General features: G+C 57.3%; 1 protein-coding gene across 4 annotated transcripts in view; it reads right to left on the reverse strand.

Moving 5' to 3' along the window:
• Positions 1-19,143, reverse strand: part of SEMA3B (semaphorin 3B) — a 39,195-nt gene that overhangs the window by 17,725 nt on the left and 2,327 nt on the right. For 2 of the 4 annotated variants that reach the window (XM_078853741.1, XM_078853740.1), the window contains exons 2-4: positions 8,083-8,221; positions 2,052-2,209; positions 1,328-1,390 (exon numbers count right to left, since the gene is read on the reverse strand). In XM_078853741.1, the coding sequence (XP_078709867.1) occupies positions 1,328-1,390; positions 2,052-2,209; positions 8,083-8,173 (312 nt within the window). In that variant the 5' untranslated portion in view covers positions 8,174-8,221. Of the gene's footprint in view, positions 1-1,327; positions 1,391-2,051; positions 2,210-8,082; positions 8,222-14,093; positions 14,209-19,143 lie in introns of those variants that run through there. The other 2 variants (XM_073352595.2, XM_073352596.1) reach the window with 2 other exon arrangements.

Consider the following 19,143-nt stretch of genomic DNA (forward strand, 5'->3'; position numbering starts at 1 on the left):
CCGTGGGGCTGGGATTTCATCCAGCATCTTCTCAGCTGCCTGGATCAGCCTCCCCCTGTCCTGCCTCTGGCTTCCCTGGACCTGATCCTGTCCGGGCCCGATCCAGCCTGGGCCCAGCCTTGCAGCAATCGGCCCCCGGGGGATCCCTCAGCTCAGGGGGACTCAGTACCCATGACATGTCCTGCAGCCTGCTGACTGCTCACTGCTGCCCCCCTGCATCACTGCACTGATACCCCCCTTGGCCGAGACTACTACTGGCAGCCCAGCCCCTGGACAGTTCCCAGCAGCCTGCCAGGATGTTACCTCCCCCCGCAGCCCAGGGGGCTCCCTGAAGAGACCCTAAGCCCCCAGCGAGTGCTGTACCTCCCCGCACCCCCTGCAGGCCCCATTGCTGTGTGCTAGCAGCTCTGGGAACTCCTCCACTACCTGAGCCAGGGGCAAGTCCCGGGGCCAGGCCTAGTCTATCTCCAGGGAGGACAGCGGCCTGGTCAGAGTGGGGCAAGGTCCCCGGATGGCATGGCCTACACTGCCCAATAGGAGTGGAGGGGCTGGCGGGCAGCCTCTGGCTTGGCCCTCCAGGTGCCACAGCGAGGGACAGGGAAAGATCCCTTTTGCCCCACAGGGGCTCACCCCTGCCCAATAGGGATCAAGAGCCTCCCTCTGTGGGGATCAATGGAGGGGGGGCCGTGTCACTCCCAGCCTCACAGAGGCCCCTCCCAAAAGCACATTGGCTGGGCCACTTTGGGTGCCTTGGCATCGCCCAATCCTTGGGGCCCTTCACCGTTGGGGCTGTCAGAACCGTTGGGGGCAGTGGCCTCAGCCTGGGGCAGCCTGCTCACCCAACGCTGTCCCCATGCCCATGAGCCAGCTCCCTGCGAGTCAGATGTGGTCTCACTCCAGCCTGTTGCGGGACCCCAGGCGGCCTGTGGCCAGGAGGTCTGGGCTCCGCGAGGCCCCACGCCCTGCCTTGGAGCAGGGGAGATACGAACAGGGCGTCCCATCTTCACTGAACAGGGGGCAAATCCCAAACTCCGCACGTCTGACTCCCCCAACACACTTGACTCCCATGGGGCAGTGCTGGGCTGGGCTGCCCACTCTCCGCACTGGGCACCATGCAGACCAGGCCAGAGGAGGGCGGTTGGGGCAGGGCTCCATTGCTGCAATGAGGCACTTTGAGGAGCTGCTCCAAGGTGCCCAACGCAAAGGCCAGGCTAGAAACCCCTGAAGGGCATGCGGTCTGGCAACCCCTGCAAAGCCAGGACGGGGGCTCCAGGTTCAGTGGGGGAGCCTGCCCACCCCCCCAGCTTAGCCTGGCCGAAGCACATACGTTGATGTCTTTGCCGGCCCAGTTGCATTCCTCCCTCCACTCCACAGGCGCCGGCCAGTAGATCTGTGGGAAGAGAGTGGGACAGGTCAGGGGGAGGTATCTCCCTCTTCCCCCATGGGCTCCTCAATACCAGCCCACAGCCCCCTGCCAGCCCAGCCCCAAGTTCCTGCATGAACTGTGGTGCTGGGCTCGGGAGCTTGGCCTGCAAAGCATGAGGCTGAGACCCTCCCAACTCAGTTCACACTAGGAATGGAGGGGCAGCGTCCCTGGAGGTGGAAGGACCCTGCTCTGACAGTACGCCTCACCATGCCCCATGCAGAGGGGCTCCCAATTTCCCTCTCTGTCCCGTGCCCTGAGACAGCAGCAGCCAGAGCTGACTGGGGACGTGGCTCGAATGTGCCAGCCCTCCATGCCGCTTTGAGCAGGGCCGCGCCTGCCCGGCTGAGCACCAGCATGCTCGAGACATGCAATGCAAGCCACACGGTGCCCTGGGAGCAGAGGCTATTCCAGCAGTTGTGGCGGGGAGGCAGGGTTCCAGGAACGGAGGCATCAGCTCATCCCCCCTGCGGCGTTCAAGCCGGCCGGTTGGTCCAGCGATTTCACGGGGGAGTCGAGGCTGCTGGAATGCCGGCAATGTCGCCTCCCGAGCAGGCGCCTCTGCTCACTGCCCCTCCCCCCAGTGGGTGCCCAGATCCCCCCTCCCTCTGCTGTGCAGCCCTGTCACCTTCTTGTCCTGCTTGCTGATGTTGTCCAGGCTCAGGGAGGCCAGGTAGTTCTTGCCGCCCACGAAGAGCCGGCCCCGCTCCTCATCCAGGAGCAGCGCCTCGTAGCAGCAGGAGCGCTCTAGCCCATAGGTGCGCAGCCCATGGCGTGCTTTTAACTCTGCGGGGAGACATGGGGGCTGGGATCAGGCCGGCTCCACCCCGCCCCGGCTCTCAGCTTCTTTCAGGGATCAAAGGCCAAGGGAATGGAATGCAAAGTCCCTGGGCCTGGGTCCTGAAAGGTATTTCGATTCCCACCCTCCCATGGGAGTTAAGCACCTCTGTGGATCTGGGCCTTGGAGATGGCCAGTGTCAGGGATGGGCAGCGCAGGCCCAGAGAACCGTGCCGCTCCAAGCCCCAGTCATATGGTTCCTGGCACCCACTGCACAGGACCTGCCCTGGATGCCACCACGGTCAGTTTTGGACAGCGCTCGGGGCCCGATTCTTCAGAGCAGGGCAGCCAGTGTGCCCCCACGGGCACCGCCCCTCCGAGAGCTGGGCCACCGGGGGTGCGTCTCCGCGGCAGTGACAGAGCCACAAGGCGGCTGGCTTCGGCTGTGGGGCTGGAAAATTGCTGTGTAGGCGTTTGGGCTGGGGCTGGAGCCCGGGCTCTGGGACTCCACCAGGGGGGTGCGTCTCAGAAACTGGGCTCTAGCTGGAGCCTGAATGTCTACGCTTTGAGCCCTGCGAACCTGAGCCAGCTGATCTGGGCTCTCAGTTATTGCAGTGTAGACATATCCAAGGACACTGTCACAGGTGGGAAAAGAACCCAGGAATCCTGACTTCCAGTCCCCTGCTTTAACCACCAGACACCACTCCCCTCCCAGAGCCAGGGATAGAACCCAGGAGTCCTGGCCCTTAGCCCACGCAGTTCTAACCCATGCTATTAGACCCCCTTCCCACCCCAGGAAGAGAACCCAGCAGTCCTGACTCCCAGTCCCCTGCTTTAACCACAAGACACCACTGCCCTCCCAGAGCCAGGGATAGAACCAAGGAGTCCTCCCAAACCCCTTTCACCCCCCTGTGCTCTAACCACTAGACCCCACTCCCTTTCCAGAGGGCAGACCCAACAACACTCATGTCAGTGGCACCCCGAGGGTTAATGTTTCCCATTTAGCCCCCACCCCCCTTCTCTGTAGGATCTCATACCGCAGGCTGTATGCAGCTCAGGCATGCTGGGGCTGGCAGCGTCTGCAGGTCGGCCCCACAGCCCTGGAACTGTGCTTAGCCCAGGCCAGAGGCAGCACTGAAGAGGTTAATACAGAGGCTGGAGCCCTGGGTTAGGGAGTACAGGGCCAGGCCAGCTACCTCCTGGCAGGGTTAAATGCCAGGGAAGGCAGAGGCTGTGGAATCAGCCCTGGATCCGATCCGAGCACTGCGAACGCTGGCACTGCTGTCCTGCAAAGGCTCCTACAGAAGGAATTAACCCTTCAGGGCCAGATGCCCCACAAGTGATGCTGCATGGCGTCAGGATGCCCAGGGACCACGGCACTGGTGAGAGGGCTCCCCTGCCCAGCACAGTGCGGTGCCTTAGGGGGACAGTTAGAGGCCCCATTGTGCCAGACCCAGAGTGAGAGAGAGTCCCCAGCGCTCACAATCTAAATAGGCCGGGGAGGAGAAACTGAAGCACCCAGCGGGACTGGGCACCAGTGGTTCTGAATGTACTGGGCACCCCAGCACAGAGAGCCCCCAGATCCCGGGGGGGCAGGGCAGTCACCTGGATGCCATCATCCCAGAAGATGGGCTGTGGCAGCTGTGCACCCCACAGACCTGCTCAGCCTGCCCTGGCTGGGGCAATCTAGGAGGTGGGCAGAGGGTGCATGGGAGCGAAGGGGGTGCCGAGGGGCTGCTGCTTCCCTCTGCACCCCTGGCCTGTCCCTGGATCCGCTGTCCTGGCGCCCCCTCCCCGCATCAGCTTCACCCTGTCAGTGGTGGCACAGTACAACAGGCTGTTCCTCAGAGAAAAGGCCCTTTCTCTGCCCCACGGTGCCTGATCTGCTGACCACAGCAGGAACAAACGGGTTATTGTGGGGAGGTGGAGGAGAGCAGCTCGCAGGGGACAGGCCGCCTGGGCCAGAAGCGCCTGCAAGGACCACCCAGCGCAGCACGGCTCAGGGGCCAGAGCCCAGCCAGGTCTCTGCCCCTTCCCCCACAGAGCCAGCTCACCCCCTCTCTGCCCCTTCCCCACTGCTCCCAGCCTCCCCTTTGCCCCCTCCCCCACTGAGCCAGCTCACCCGATATCCCCCTCCCCTGCAGCATTAGCCCATCCCCTCCCACACTGCTCCCTGCCCCCTCCCCCGCTGCCAGGCCACCCCTTCCTGCCTCCTCCCCCACCGTGCCAGCACATCCCTCTCTGTGCTCTGACCCCTTCCTGCTGCAGCACCAGCCAGGCCTTGCCTGCACCCCCCCACAGCCTCCCCTGTTATCCAGGACCCTGGAGCCAGCCTAAGGAGGGAAGGGCTCAATGCGGTGGGGGGATGGGAGGAAGGGCCACACAGGGAGGAGCCTGTGTCGAGGACCCCACTGCCTCTTGTGGCGAGGCTGGCAGGTTCCTGCTGCTGCCAGGACACGAGGGGACAATCGCCCGCCTGCCCCACGGCTTCCCAGTGCTAACTGGCCAGGAGAGCGAAGCCAGGCTGGTGAGTTTCACGTTCCTCTCTAGTCAGTATCGCCGGGGGGGCCACAAGCTATCCCCAGTCTCTGGAGCTGGGGGCTAATAGAGAGCTGCTGGTTAGGCATGGACTCGCACTGCCCTGGCTGCCCGCGGGCTAGCCCAGCTAGGTCTCCTCCGGTGGGGTACACAGCCCCAGCTCCAAGTATGAGGGACCCTCAGCCTGGCAGCCGTGGCCCCTGTCCAGCAGCAGGACACCTGGGAGCAAGGCACTGCTGCTCCCCGAGCTGGGCCCACTTCTGAAGTGGGGATGGGGGCGGGGGTCCAATCAGGGGGTCAGTGACATGCTGCTGAAACCAGATGTGAAAGTAACACAGCAGATACAGGAACTGGAAGCAAACACACTTCAGTGGGACTGGGGACACTGACGACACTGACAGCCAGCGCTCCTGCCCCATGTCCCACAGCGCCCCCTGCTGGGAGAGGCTGGGGCTGGAGAAGCCAGGAGCTCCCCCCCGACAGCCAGTGCTCCGGCCCCCCTCCCTGCAGAGTCCCCGACTGAGAGAGGCTGGGGCTGGAGAAGCCAGGAGGTCCCCCACATCTTACAGCGAACCCTTCCCCGTCCCATGCCGGCCATTTCCCCTTTGGTTTAATCCCACCTGACACCGGCTGCTCAGGGACTTGACCGGGAGCATTCAAGGACTGGCATCACGTGAGGTAACCTGGCAACCCCACGCTGCTGCTTAGCAACTATTCTGGAAACTGCTCAAAAGGCAGCCCCCCCCCCCACATACCTCTTTAATGAGTTTCTGGCTGATGGACAAATTAGAGGAAAGGGCAAAGGCCTCCCGGAGGCCTCCGCTCTCAGCCCAGCAGCGCCCTGCTACCGATCGGCCCCAGCCACCTCATCTCCCAGGAGGGAGGACACAGAGCCATGTTTTGAGCTGCACCCCAGTTCCTGTGTGCCGCGCTGGCTGTGGGAAGGGACCAGAACTGGACCGATCTGCCCACTGGCAGGGTACCCTGGGACGAGAGGCACTCCCTGGCGCAATGACCTCATGTCATGCTCCCTGGCAGCCCCCAGTGCCGGGGGGGGGGGAAAGAGAGTCAGAGTAGTCTCCGAAGGCACGAGAGCCCGCACCGGCCCCTGAAGCCAGGAGGCACCTCAGTGCTGAGGCTGCAAGCAGCGAGCACCAGGCCTCTTGGCACGCTGTGTGTGGGATCAGCGTTGAGGCCAGGCACTGCTGCAGCCCGGCCCATTGCCATGCCCAAGCTCCTGCCATGCCCAAGCTCCTGGCGGAGCCGGGGTCAGCGCTCATTGGGCAGCAAGAGGCTGTCAGGAGCTGTGCCTGGTGTGGGGGGGGGGGGAGACGGGGGTGCGTGGGGGGCAGGCTGCACGGCTTCCACTCATTCCACAGCATCACCCCTGTGAAGGCCCTTTCTTCCCACTGCTGAGAGGGGCCAGCTCCAGCCCTCCAGGCCCCTCTCCAGAAAGCTGGAGCAGCAGGGCCAGCCCTACCCCCACCTTCCCCAGGGTGGGTCCTGTAAGGAGCAAGAGGGGAAGGTGTCTCCACCCCACAGTTGCTCCTTGGGTTTGAGGCTTCCAGCAAGGGGACAAGGCTGCCTAAAGGGTAGGGGCTGGGGGACACCTGCCACCTGCCACCTCCCACCCCCAAACCCATGTCACATGTTCATTAACACCTGGGAAATACCAGGGGTCACTCACACCCTAAGGTGAACTGGAGAGCAACGGCTCAGGGCTGCATTTCCCAAACCTGGGGCCAGCCAGTCCCCCTGCTCTAGGGCCAGATCAGAACTGGGGACCTGGAGATGAAAAGGTCCAGATTTCCTCCTCGAACCAGCCAGCTCCCCTGAGACATATACATGTCCCAGCAGGGCAGGGCATACAGGCTGGGCTGGGGGTAACCACCTTTCCTCTTGCTTTGAAAATGTAACTTTGAGACCTTCTGAAGATGGGGCAATCACAGGCTGTAGTCTGGGAAAAGGGGGAAGGTTCACATCTCCTTGAGCTGAAATCCCACCTGAGGAGCTGTGTGTGTGTGTGGGGGGGGGGGTAGGGGGAGGGAGGTGACCTAAGTTATAGCCCTGCTCCCACTACCAGATGGGAAGGCAGCTGCTCCCCCAGCAACATCAACCATCCACAATGAATGGGGTGAGCCAGCCCCCCGCACAATGGGGAGTCTGGCCAGGCTGCAGACGTCCAGCTCCCGGGCTGACCTGCAGCACTGATGCGGTTCACCCCTGCGGGGACAGAGTGCCGTGGATGACGTTGCTGCTTGCCCGTGGGCATTCCCGGGCCACCAAGCGGGATGCAGCATCTCTGCGCCCCATGCTTTCTCTGCAGCATCAGGTGGAGCCCAAGGCCCAGGTATGGAGCTGCCCCAGTGTGAGCCTGGCAGGGGCGAAGGGCACAACACACTGATGGACAGCCTGGCATGGCTGTAATAAGAATTCATCACAAGCCCCCACCTGCCCCTCAGGTTGGGCACAGCATTTGCCTCGTGTAGGCTGGCTCTGATCCTAGCGAGAACCCCACAAGAAAAGCCCTCCTGGTGCCATACACGGCCCAGCCCAAAGCCCCATAATCCCTCCCAGAACTCTGCCCCCTGGGGGTCACCCAGAGCCGGGGCACCCCCATAAACTGCAGCCAAGCCCTGGGGGCCGGATCCCCAGCTGGCACCGACCGGCACAGCTCTGCTGAAGTCACTTTACAGTCACCCCTGACTCCAGCCTGCTGGGGATCTAGCTCCTGAGGTTGCTGCTAGGAATCCAGCCTGAATACTGATCATCAGAGCCTATGCCAATGCCACTCCCTAATGCCACCCCTCATGCTGCAGGGCATGGTGGGACAACTATGGGAGGGCAGCTTTCATTTCCAGGAAAATCCACCTTCTTCTGTCTCGGTCTCTGGGACTGGAGGCTTTAATGTACCGTATTCCCCGAACGCGGAGCCAGAACCTGATCCTAGTTACCCCTGCTGATGCAGGATTTGCATCGCTGACGCAACCGAGATCAGAATCCGGCCTGGACTCCTCGGCAGTCAGTGGAGAAACTGGATTTATGCCAGCGGTAGCTGATGGCAGAAACCATCCTGCGGGGATCTGTCATTCATTGCCGTGTCCCGTATTGTTTAACTTGGGTGCATGGTTCTGGATACAGCTTGGATAAGGGATGCCATACAGGTTCAGCGTGACTGCCCATCTAACAGGGCGTGGGGAGGCACAGCTCCCAGAGATACCTACAGATCCAACCGGGTCATTCACCCCCCCGAGGCCTGGTGGCAGGATGGGGATCCCACAGATTCGCGTGCTCCAGCCAGGACCTCTTGTCCCAGACATCGCCTGGGTCGCACTGTGCTTACCTTGGAAGGACAGTCTGAGCCTGGGGTGGGGGCCCACCATCCTGCCCCATCCGCCCAGGATCCAGAGCAGCAGCAGCAGCGCGTGGATCATGGTCACTCTTCCAGCTCCTCCGCAGGCTGGACTCTGAGCCTCAGACAGCTGGAAAGGCAGAGGCGCGAGGGAGACAGTGAGCTCAGATTACAGCCCCCTCCCCAAGGCGTGGGGGGGAGGGTGATTTCAGAGTCCGCCTCAGGGGAGGAGGAATGACCCTTGGCAAGACACACATTCCTCCTGCTCTCCCTGGAGTGGGGCAGGTGGCTGGGAGGGATTTGGGCCAGATCCGTCCAACCGTTGCAGTGGGAGGACCCCACCAAAGCCAGCAGCTGGAGGGGTCTCTGCTCCGGATGAGGGGCTGAGACGGAGACTCGCTCACCCTGCACCTTGCACAGCTGTTTATGCCCGGGCCAGCCCCTCTCTGATCTGGGTGCATTGGCACTTGCTTGGTAAACAACAGGTGGATCAGATCTGGCCCATGTGGCCTCCTGGCAGGATCTGCATCTGGCCAGCTGAGAATTGCCACATCTGGGCCGGGAGTCCCCCTTGGGTTCTACACATCTGGAGCCCAGCAGAGCTGGGCTTGTGCTGACCTGACAGCCGAGCGCTAGGACCAGGCAGGGATTTTGTGACTCATTGTGTTTTGTCAGAAGATGCCGATTCATTGAAACTGGAACTGTCCCCGAAGCAGGGCTGGGCTCGGCCAATCTCCCAGCTTGGAAAAAAGTTTCAAACTTGCCATCGTGTTGTTTTGACAGTTTTGAAATGAAAAATTCCAATTTGCTGGTTCAAAGCCACTTTTCCTTTCTAAATTGAAGCAAACTAGACTAAAAACAAAGATTAAAAAAAAGTGGAAATCACAGAATCACAGGAATGAAGGGGTGGAGGGGACCTCGAGAAGCCATCAACTCCAGCCCCCTGAGCTGAGGCAGGATCAAGTCACCCTAGACCAGCCCTGACGGGGGTTTGTCTGACCTGTTCTTAAAACCCTTCGGTAACAGGGATTCCACAACCCCCCTTGGAGGCTTGTTCCAGAGCTGAACTATTGGGAGAGTTCAACAGTTTTTCCTAATATCGAACCTAAATCGCACTTGCTGCAGCTTAAGCCCATTGCTTCTTGTCCTACTGTCAGTGGACACGGAGAACAATCTATCCGCATCCTCCTTATCACAGCCCTTAATGTACTGGAAGACGATTACCAGGTTCCCCTCCGGCTTCTTTTCTCAAGACTAAACATGCCCAGTTTTCTTAACCTTTCCTCACAGGTCAGGTTTTCTAAACCATTGATCGTTTTTGTTACTCTCCTGTGGGCTCAGAACTGGACACAGCACTCCTGCTGGGGCCTCACCAGTGCCAAGCGGAGAGGGACAAGGAAATATTTTAAAAGGAAACATTTCGATTGACCCAAAACAAAAAAGTGTTTCAATTTGCAAATTTTTCCAAGATTTCCACTTTTCCTCCTCACTCGAGTTGGGAGAAAAATGTGAACTCTCAAAACTATTTGTGGGTTGAGGAAACTGCTTCCTGGCCAGCTGCTGTGAACCCCCGTCACGAAGATCAGCTCAGTTACAACGGAGCAACTAGCGAGGCAGTGCCACCCAGTGGGCAGAGCAGTAGGCAAGGGGTCAGGACACCTGGGTTCTAATCCCAGCTCTACCACTGACCTACCGTGAGAGCCCTGGCAACTCACTTCAGCTCCTACCCCTCAGCTGATTCGGTGGTATGCTCTTTGGCCAGGGACAGTCGCTCATGACCCATTTGCACAGCACCTAACACAACAGGGCCAAATTGCAATTGGGGATTAATGTAGCAGCACTGAGAACTCCAGTGCCTGACCTCATATTAGCAACTTGGGCTGAGTTTATTTTTATTTATTTACATATTTTAATGTCAGCCACTTCTTAGCTGTCTCCTTTAATGTAGGGCGCACAAGAATAGCCAGGTTTTGTGTCATTGAGTGCCCCCTGCTGGTTCCCAGTGGCCAGCGCTGCTCCCTGTGCTAACTGAACGCAAAGCAGCCAACAAAAGGCCTTTGCATTCCAAGCAGCGAGAGACAAAGAGACCGAGCAGGAATGCAAAGCTGCATTGCAGAAGTGGCTACACACAAAGGACAGCAGAAAACTGCCACGCAAAACCAAAGGGGATGATGAAACCATTGTATTCCCCAAGGGAAAGTTAACATCTACAGATGAGCTAGAAGGAAGGAGTGAATCGGTGCAGAAAGACCTCCCTGTACGCACTTTGAGCTGAGTGCTGACCCCCAGAGCTAAAGGAGAATCACCACTGAAGGCACACAATGTAGGGCTTATGACACATGGGGGTGCAATTCTGATGTCCTCCAGCAGAGGGCAATGGCGCACATATGCATTAGCCTCTTCATTACTGCATTATGGAGCTGCGACATCATCCAAGCTAAAGCCAGGAGCTTCCTGTCACAGCTCTGACTTGACACAAAACAATCCCCTTGAAATCCCCACACCCCGAACAAAATTCCACGTCGGGCGGGGAAGAGGAGATCAGCAAAGACGTCTACACAGCAGGATTTAAAATTAGAACCTGAGCTGCTGCTGCCCCCGGCTCATGGGTGTGTGTGTGTGTGGGGGGGGGCGACAAGAGGCTAGGGGACAAATCCCGAGGGGCAGAGGTCTGGGGGTGAAGCGGGGGGGGGGTCACAAAGATGGTGGCAGAGGCAAAGAGGGCAGCAGAGGCAAAGAGGGCCAGGGTCTAGCAGGGTTAGGACAGCAGGAGAATGGTGGGGTGTGGAGGGGGAATGAAAGGGGAGCAGGTGGGGTGTTTTGGGGGCACAGAGGGGACAGGGAAGAGAGAGGACTTGACCCCCATGTTAAAGACTCCAAGGGTAAAATCCTGGCCCCACAGCCCCCAGCTTTCACCCCACATGTTTAAAGTCTTCTAAAGAGAAAACTTTAAGCCCCACACATTTCCAGTATGGATTGAAACCTACCCCACCCCATTGCTCTCCACCTACCCCACCGCAGCGGGCGGCTCGGAGGGCAGAAGGGAAGGGTTGGAGGCTGCTCTGGTACGTGACTGCAGCGGCGTCGCGACCAGAACAAACCATGCGGCTGGGAACGCGCTGGCATTCCCCAGCCTCCCACTAAAGCCACTCTAAGCTCAGCATGACGCGGGGCCGTAAAGCAAACAGTGAAGGAACCCATTCCGCTCTGGTCTGAGTACAAGCAGCCTCCCCTGATAAGCTGAGGTCAACTGAGCATCACAGCGATACAGCAACCTGGAACATCTGGGCACTGGGCCAAGAAAGAGCCAGCAATCTAAAGGGACAAGACAAAGGACAGGCAGAGAAACTGAGGCCCAGCGACGGGACGGGACCTGCCCATGGTCACTCAGCAGATCAATGGGTGACCCACATCTACAGAGTCCCGCCCCAATGTTCTGTCCACCAGCCCACACCCCTTTGGACTGCAGCAACAACCCCAGCTCCCTTAGGGGGACCCAGGCACAACCCATACAAGAGGCCAGCGAATAGCCTCTCCCCTCTGCATGGCATCAGACCCAGAAGTGCTGGCTCAAAGCCTGCCTGCGGATGTTGGAGGAGCACTTGATTTTAATCTTTGGTTCTCACTAATAAGACAAACCACGGGAAATTCCCCAACCCAGCCCTCCGTTCAAACTGAGTGAGTTTGGTTGAGCAGAAGCCAGAGGCTGTAACGCTCTCCCAAAACCTCTTTACACAACCTCTGCCCAGATTCTACCCCTGAAAAAGCCCTCAGATGTCAACAGCTGGAAATGAACAATAAAGAGATCCAGGCAGGGTGTGACGATGCTCCATCGTTCGCCGCACTACCCCGACTCACACTGCTCATTGAGGCGAAACCTGCTCCCTTGCTCTGTTCCGTTACCACCATAAGCTGCAGCGGGTTACATACTGCTTATTAAACATGTAATAATAATTTCAGAAGGAATATAGCGCGGGCACGTTGTTAGGCCAGAGCTCTCTCTCATGTCACAGGCTGCTGTGTGGGTAGCGAAGAATATTTCTGTGAACGAGCTCTTTGCTATTATGCAGTGGGACCGCTTAACACTGAGGATGGAGTGGAGGTTAAGGATAATCTAGGCATGATGCAATATCTAAACAAATACTTTGCCTCAGTCTTTAACGAGGCTAATGAGGAGCTTAGGGATAATGGTAGGACGACAAATGGGAATGAGGATATGGAGGTAGATATTACCACATCCGAGGTAGAAGCCAAACTCGAACATCTTAATGGGACTAAATCAGGGGGCCCGGATAATCTTCATCCAAGAATATTAAAGGAAAAGTGCAAGGTCATGCATTTAGGGACTAAAAACAAGAATTTTTGTTACAAACTGGGGACGCATCACTTGGAAGTAACAGAGGAGGAGAAGGACCTCGGAGTATTGGTTGATCACAGGAGGACTATGAGCCGCCAATGTGATATGGCCATGAAAAAAGCTAACGTGGTCTTGGGATGCATCAGACTAGGCATTTCCAGTAGAGATAAGGAGGTGTTAGCACCATTGTATAAGGCGCTGGTGAGACCTCACCTGGAATACTGTGTGCAGTTCTGGTCTCCCATGTTTAAGAAGGATGAATTCAAACTGGAACAGGTACCAAGAAGGGCTACTAGGATGATCCGAGGAATGGAAAACTTGTCTTATCAAAGATGACTCAAAGAGCTTGGCTTGTTTAGCCTAACTAAAAGAAGGCTGAGGGGAGATACGATTGCTCTCTATAAATAGATCAGAGGGATAAATACCATGGAGGGAGCAGTATTATTTAAGCTCAGTACCAGTGTGGACACAAGAACAAATGAATATAAACTGGTCATCAGGAAGTTTAGACTTGAAATTAGATGAAGGTTTCTAACCATCAGAGGAGTGAAGTTCTGGAACAGCCTTCAAGACAAAGCTTGATAAGTTTATGGAAGAGATGATGTGATGCGATAGCCTAATTTTGGCAATTAATTGATCTTCGACTACTAGCGGTATATATGCCCAATGGCCTGTGATGGGATGTTAGGTAGGGTGGGATCTGAGTTACTACGGAGAATTCTTTCCTGGGTGTCTGATTGGTGAATCTTGCCCACATGCTCAGGGTTTAGCTGATCACCGTTTATTTGGGGTCGGGATGGAATTTTCCCCCAGGGCAGATTGGCAGAGACCCTGGGGTTTTTCGCCTTCCTCTGCAGCGTGGGGAATGGGTCACTTGCTGGAGGATTCTCTGCACCTTGAAGTCTTTAAACCACGATTTGAGGACTTCAATAGCTCAGACATAAGTTAGGGGTTTGTTACAGGAGTTGGTGGGTGAGATTCTGTGGCTTGCGTTGTGCAGGAGGTCAGACTAGATGATCATAATGGTCCCTTCTGACCTTAAAGTCTATGATTCTATGGCTGTGTAGGTTTTACGTTCACACCAATTGACCTCTGTATTTTAACTACATTGCAGAGTAACTCTTGCACGTTGCTTTTTTGCTAGCAGGGAACGTTATGGGCCTTGCCCGGGTAAGTGAATTTACGAAGATTGCTTGCAGGGTGTGGGCTGCAGCCTATTGGGAGCAGCTCCCTTGAATAGGGTATGAGACTCAATGATTTTCCAGGCACTACTTATTTCTACCTTTGCATGTATCTTAGCAAATTTCAGGGGGCAGAGTTAAGGTTATGTGGGTAGGATGAATGAGGGGACAGGATCAGATGGGGAGGGGCAGGGGTGGGGCAGGCACTGGCTTGGCTGTTCATTTCCAGACTTTCTAGCATAACGGTGTCAAATTTGGAGTAATGTTGCAGTGGGGAGTTTGCCGGGCCCCCCTAAACCACACTTCCAGCCTTAACTCTTTATTGAGCAAAGTTTTTTGGTTGGAAGCACTTGCCCTAGGTTTGCTTTGTCTGGCTCCAGCAAATGCCCCACTCACCCACAGCCACGCATACAACGCCACCCAGCGGCCTACAGCAGAAAAGCAAACTGTCTGGATTTCATTACCCCTTCAGTTCTCTGGCCTGCATTATGGAAGAGATCAGACTAGGTCCGCCTGGGCTGAAGGATCTGCGGCGCCGTGAGCAGCATGTGGCTGAGGAGTGTGTTTCCATGAGACAGCCTGGGGAATATCAATAATCTGTATGACGTGCAATGTCAGGACAACAGAGGAGTTTGAAATATTTCAGTCCCAGGGCTATGTTCCCAGCTGACTCTCCCCCACACCCCCCCCGCAGCCACAGCATCTGAGCAGCTCAACCCACCACCTTTTATGGATCTACTGAACAACAGGGCAGGGCAGGGCTCACACCTCATTTCACAGAGGGAAAACGGAGGCACAGAGATTAGCTTGGCTGAGACCACACTGAAAGTCTGTGGCAGAGCCGGGAATTGAACCCAAATCTCCCACAGCCCCAGTTAGTGCTTTAACCCCTAGACCATACTTCCTCTCCCCCAGAGTCCTGTGGAGTCAATTGCGGCTTGCCCCATGCATGAGGAGCAGACCAGACTGAGGCAGTATGACCACTGACTGGCCATGTGACCCTAGGCAAGCCACATCCGTGCCTCAGTTTCCCACCCCTGGAAAGTGAGGTGCTTTGGGAGCTATGGACTAAAAGGGCTGTGTGTCGTTCTGATGCAAGTAACTTGAGAATGCTCGCTGGATCGGTGCCCAAGCCCCATCACCGCTGGATTATCTGTTTGCTATCATTTGATTTGACACAGAAGAGGCCAAACGCTGCACTATGCCACCCCCGGGCAGTCCATGAGGGTCAGTGGGTGCAAAGGAGAACAGAATGACCCCCACTAACCTCCGCCAGCCAGAAGCTCAGCAAAGCAGGGCTGCCAGGCCCCACCCTCACATCTGGGACTGAATCCCCCTTTGAGTTTGATCCTCCTGTCTTCCCTCCCCCCCGACCACCCAAGGAATTATTTCCCGGTCCTGTCCTGCTCCTCTGCCAAGGGAATGGACTGCGGCATCACAGCCGATGCGGCTTGTGCAATGGCTTCCCTGCACTGGCTGTGATTAAGTGACATCAACTTCCCAAAGCAATTATGGAGCCAGCACAGGGCATCTTCTGGAGCTACTCCAGGCACCACAGGTGTGCATCTGAATCAGGCAATCAGTGAGCTCTCTGCCCTGGGAGTCCATGGGGAACGAGGGCAAGAAATACCACTGGATCCGAACTTTTGAGCCCTCCTGGAACGGATTCTGTTCCCCCCCACGCTGGCTGTCCCACACCCCCCTGGGCTGGGCTGCTCCAGCCAAAGCAGCTTTCACTTTCCTTTAGATCAAAAAGCAGAAAATTCCCCCATGCGACTGCTTGGAAGCAGCTGCCTCCTTAGACTGGAGGAGAAGGAGAAGATGAAGCCAAGAAAACACGGCCTCTTTTCCCGTGGCATCAGCTCCCTAGGCTGTGTGGGGGGGCAGCCCCCGTCATCAGGGCTCCCACATGGAGGTGCAGTTAGCCAGCTGGGGAGGCACTGGGCAGGCCCCAGTGCCGGGAGCTGCTGCCCTGCTGGTGGTGGGGAGCTGGGAGCCAGGATTCCTGGGTTCTCTCCCCAGTTCTGGGACAGGGATGGGATTTGTGGGGCTGGGAGCCAGGACTCCTGGGAGTCTGGGACCTATCCCCATCTCTTGCTTGGGGAGTGTAGTCTAGTGGTTACAGCAGGGGCCTGGGCGCCAGGATTCCTTGGTTCCAGTGTTTAGAAAGGTAACATCTACGCATACGTAACATCCTTCTCCTCTGCCAGGCAGGGCTGAGCCTAGTGAGGTGGCTGCTGGGTAGGCAGGTGGCCACCTCGTGGCTTTTGCTCAGGGAATCAAACCACCACAGCCCAGCACCGATGCTGCATTATGCCATCAGTGCCACCCGCCACGACCCCCTGCTGCCCAGAGGCCATTCCATGCCCCGAGCTGAAGACGTGGCCGCGTCACCCCGCTATGCTGGAAATCAATCTGTGCCCTTGCTGCCTGGAAGCTGCTCTCAGGGGTGCAGGGCTAGGACCCATGGACCGTAGGTAAGAGATGCAGCTTCCTGCCCATCCCAGAGCAACGTGCAACCTCCACCAGTTGACCATGATCCACCTTGGGTGGCGCGTGCAAAGCATAAACCGGCTCTGCAAGGGCCCTAGCATCTCAGCCACAGGGACGCCTGCTTTTCAGTCCTCCAGCCCAGCCGATGCCTGCAGCCATCGGGGCACGTGCCCACACCGCAGGTCCGGGGCTCGCAGCACCCGTCTGGCAGCCAGGAGAGCTCAGCGCCGGAGCCCGGGGACAGGCCAGCATCGCTGCTGGGGAAGGAAGCCTGTAATTTCTGCCCACCGTCATGGAGATGGCACAGCAGTGACTCCATGGGACGCAGGGGCCCCCTGCAGCTCATGGGGGAGCCTCCCCCCACAGCATCTGACCCTTCGAAACCTGAACATGACGGGAACCAGTTCCCGATCTGGGAGTCACGGGTAGGCCAGTCGCACGGGAGCCGAGACGCAGTGGAACACTCAGAATCAGATTTGACTTTTCATGGCTCTGCTGTCCCCGGGCCCCATCTAACGCCCCATGAAATCAACGCCTTAGCTCAGGCCCCATTTCTAGTGAAGCTGAGAGCGGCTTTGGTTAGCGGCAGACGCAGGCAAGCGTGCCAACAGCTCTGAACATCATCCGGTCACTTTTGTACCGGAGCTGGGGGGTCATTTGCGTACATTCGTTAGCCAGACAACTCCCCTGCCCCCGCAAAACCAAACAATCCACCCCCACCCACGATCATGCTGGACGGCTTGAAATTGAATCACTGAGGTCTTGTCTTTTAGCCTGGCAGCTTCTTCCAGGTTTGCACAGCGCCTGGCAGGGCTGGTCGAACTGTGACCTCTAGATCCGTCCACACTATAAATTCCTCGTGACAATACAGTTTTAGGAGAAGGCAGGGGGGCAGGGGGAGAAATGTGGCAGGTCCTGGTTTCTCTCCAGTGATGGACCCTGTGACTCTCGGAATCCCGGACTGAACAATTAAGTCAAATCAGCTTGAGTACACGCGGCCAGGGGGACCCAACCCTGGCTGCAGGGCCATCACAGCCATAACAGCGACCGGCCATGGGTCAAGCTGCAGGGGGCCGATGTGTGTGTGGAGGGCGGGGGGTGGAGGGGACACAGCACAGGTCAGTGCTGGAAAGAGCCTGATTTGACCTCTTCAGGAACACTGTGGGGCATGGGGTCATGACAGTTCCAGACCAAGAGGAGCTGCAGGTAGCAGGGGAGGACCAAGAAATAACACAACTACGATTATTGTTACCTCTTAGCATCTCCCCTGCCTGGCCAGCCGCCCCCCACTGCAGCCTACAGCCGACACCCCCACGAAAATATCTGCCAACACATCTCCCACTTCCCTACACAGGTGGTGTTCACCTCCCTCTGTAAGGCAGGTGTCAATGGTCCTTAGCCAGGTAGGGAAGGCCCAGGGCATGCTGCCAGCTTCTGTGCCCAGCTGTGTCCTTAGCCAAAGGAACCAACAGCTTCTCAGCATGGCATGTATGGGTGGGTGGGGGACTGAACTGCCCCTAGAGGATAGAATCACTGCCCATTCCCAAAGAAATCCTGCTGCAAGATCTGTGAGTACTCAGCCCTCCACCAAGACTAACGGCCCATTGCAGTCATTTAAAAAAAATCCTGTGATCCTGTAAGTGCTAATCCCAGTGTCCCGGCCAAAGCACATTCCAGTTCTGCCTCCTTGGTGGGTGTCACTTGGGGAAGATTTTCTTCACTCCCGTCCCCCCTGAAAAAAACCACTTACCCCTCCCCATTGAGTAGTGTTATTCCACAGAGGCAGCTGCATTTTGATGGTGGGTGGGTGCATAGGGGGATAGAGAAATAGAACGGTAGATATAGGGATGGACAGATGGATGGATGTGTGTGTGGGGATGGATGGATAGATGTGTGTGTGTGATGGATGGATGGATTGATAGATAGATGGATGTGTGCGTGTGTGGATGGGTGTGTGTGCGTGCGTACGGGGATGGATGGATGGGTGTGTGTGTGTGTACAGGGATGGATGGATGGGTGGGTGTGTGTATGGGGATGGGTGGGTGGATGGGGGTGTGTGTGTACAGGGATGGATTGATGAGCAGACAGGTGTGTGTGTATGGGGATGGGTGTGTGTGTGTGTATGGGGATGGATGGGTGGGTGGGTGGATGAGGGGTGTGTGTACGGAGTGGAGGGGTGGGTGGGTGGATGAGTGTGTGTGTACATGAATGGGTGTGTGTGTATGGGGTGGATGAGTGTGTGTGTACATGAATGGGTGTGTGTGTGTGTGTATGGGGATGGATGGGTGGGTGGATGGGGGGTGTGTGTACGGAGTGGAGGGGTGGGTGGGTGGGTGGATGAGTGTGTGTACATGAATGGGTGTGTGTGTACGGGGTGGATGAGTGTGTGTGTACATGAATGGGTGTGTGTGTATGGGGATGGTTGGATGGGTGTGTGTGTGTGTACGGGGTGGATGAGTGTGTGTACATGAATGGGTGTGTATGGGGATGGATGGGTGGGTGGATGGGGGGTGTGTGTACGGGGTGGATGAGTGTGTGTACATGAATGGGTGTGTGTGTACGGGGTGGATGAGTGTGTGTACATGAATGGGTGTGTGTGTATGGGGATGGTTGGATGGGTGTGTGTGTGTACGGGGTGGATGGGGGGTGTGTGTACGGGGTGGATGAGTGTGTGTGTACATGAATGGGTGTGTGTGTATGTGGATGGATGGGTGGGTGGATGGGGGGGGTGTGTACGGAGTGGAGGGGTGTGTGTGTACGGGGTGGATGAGTGTGTGTACATGAATGGGTGTGTGTGTACGGGGTGGTTGGGATGGGTGGATTGGGGGTGTGTGTGTGTGTACATGAATGGGTGTGTGTGTATGGGGTGGTTGGGATGGGTGGATTGGGGGTGTGTGTGTGTGTACATGAATGGGTGTGTGTGTATGGGGATGGTTGGATGGGTGTGTGTGTGTACGGGGTGGATGGGGGGTGTGTGTACGGGGTGGATGAGTGTGTGTACATGAATGGGTGTGTGTATGG

This window comes from Lepidochelys kempii, chromosome 7 (assembly GCF_965140285.1).
Source record: "Lepidochelys kempii isolate rLepKem1 chromosome 7, rLepKem1.hap1, whole genome shotgun sequence".
NCBI classification, from domain to species: domain Eukaryota; kingdom Metazoa; phylum Chordata; order Testudines; family Cheloniidae; genus Lepidochelys; species Lepidochelys kempii.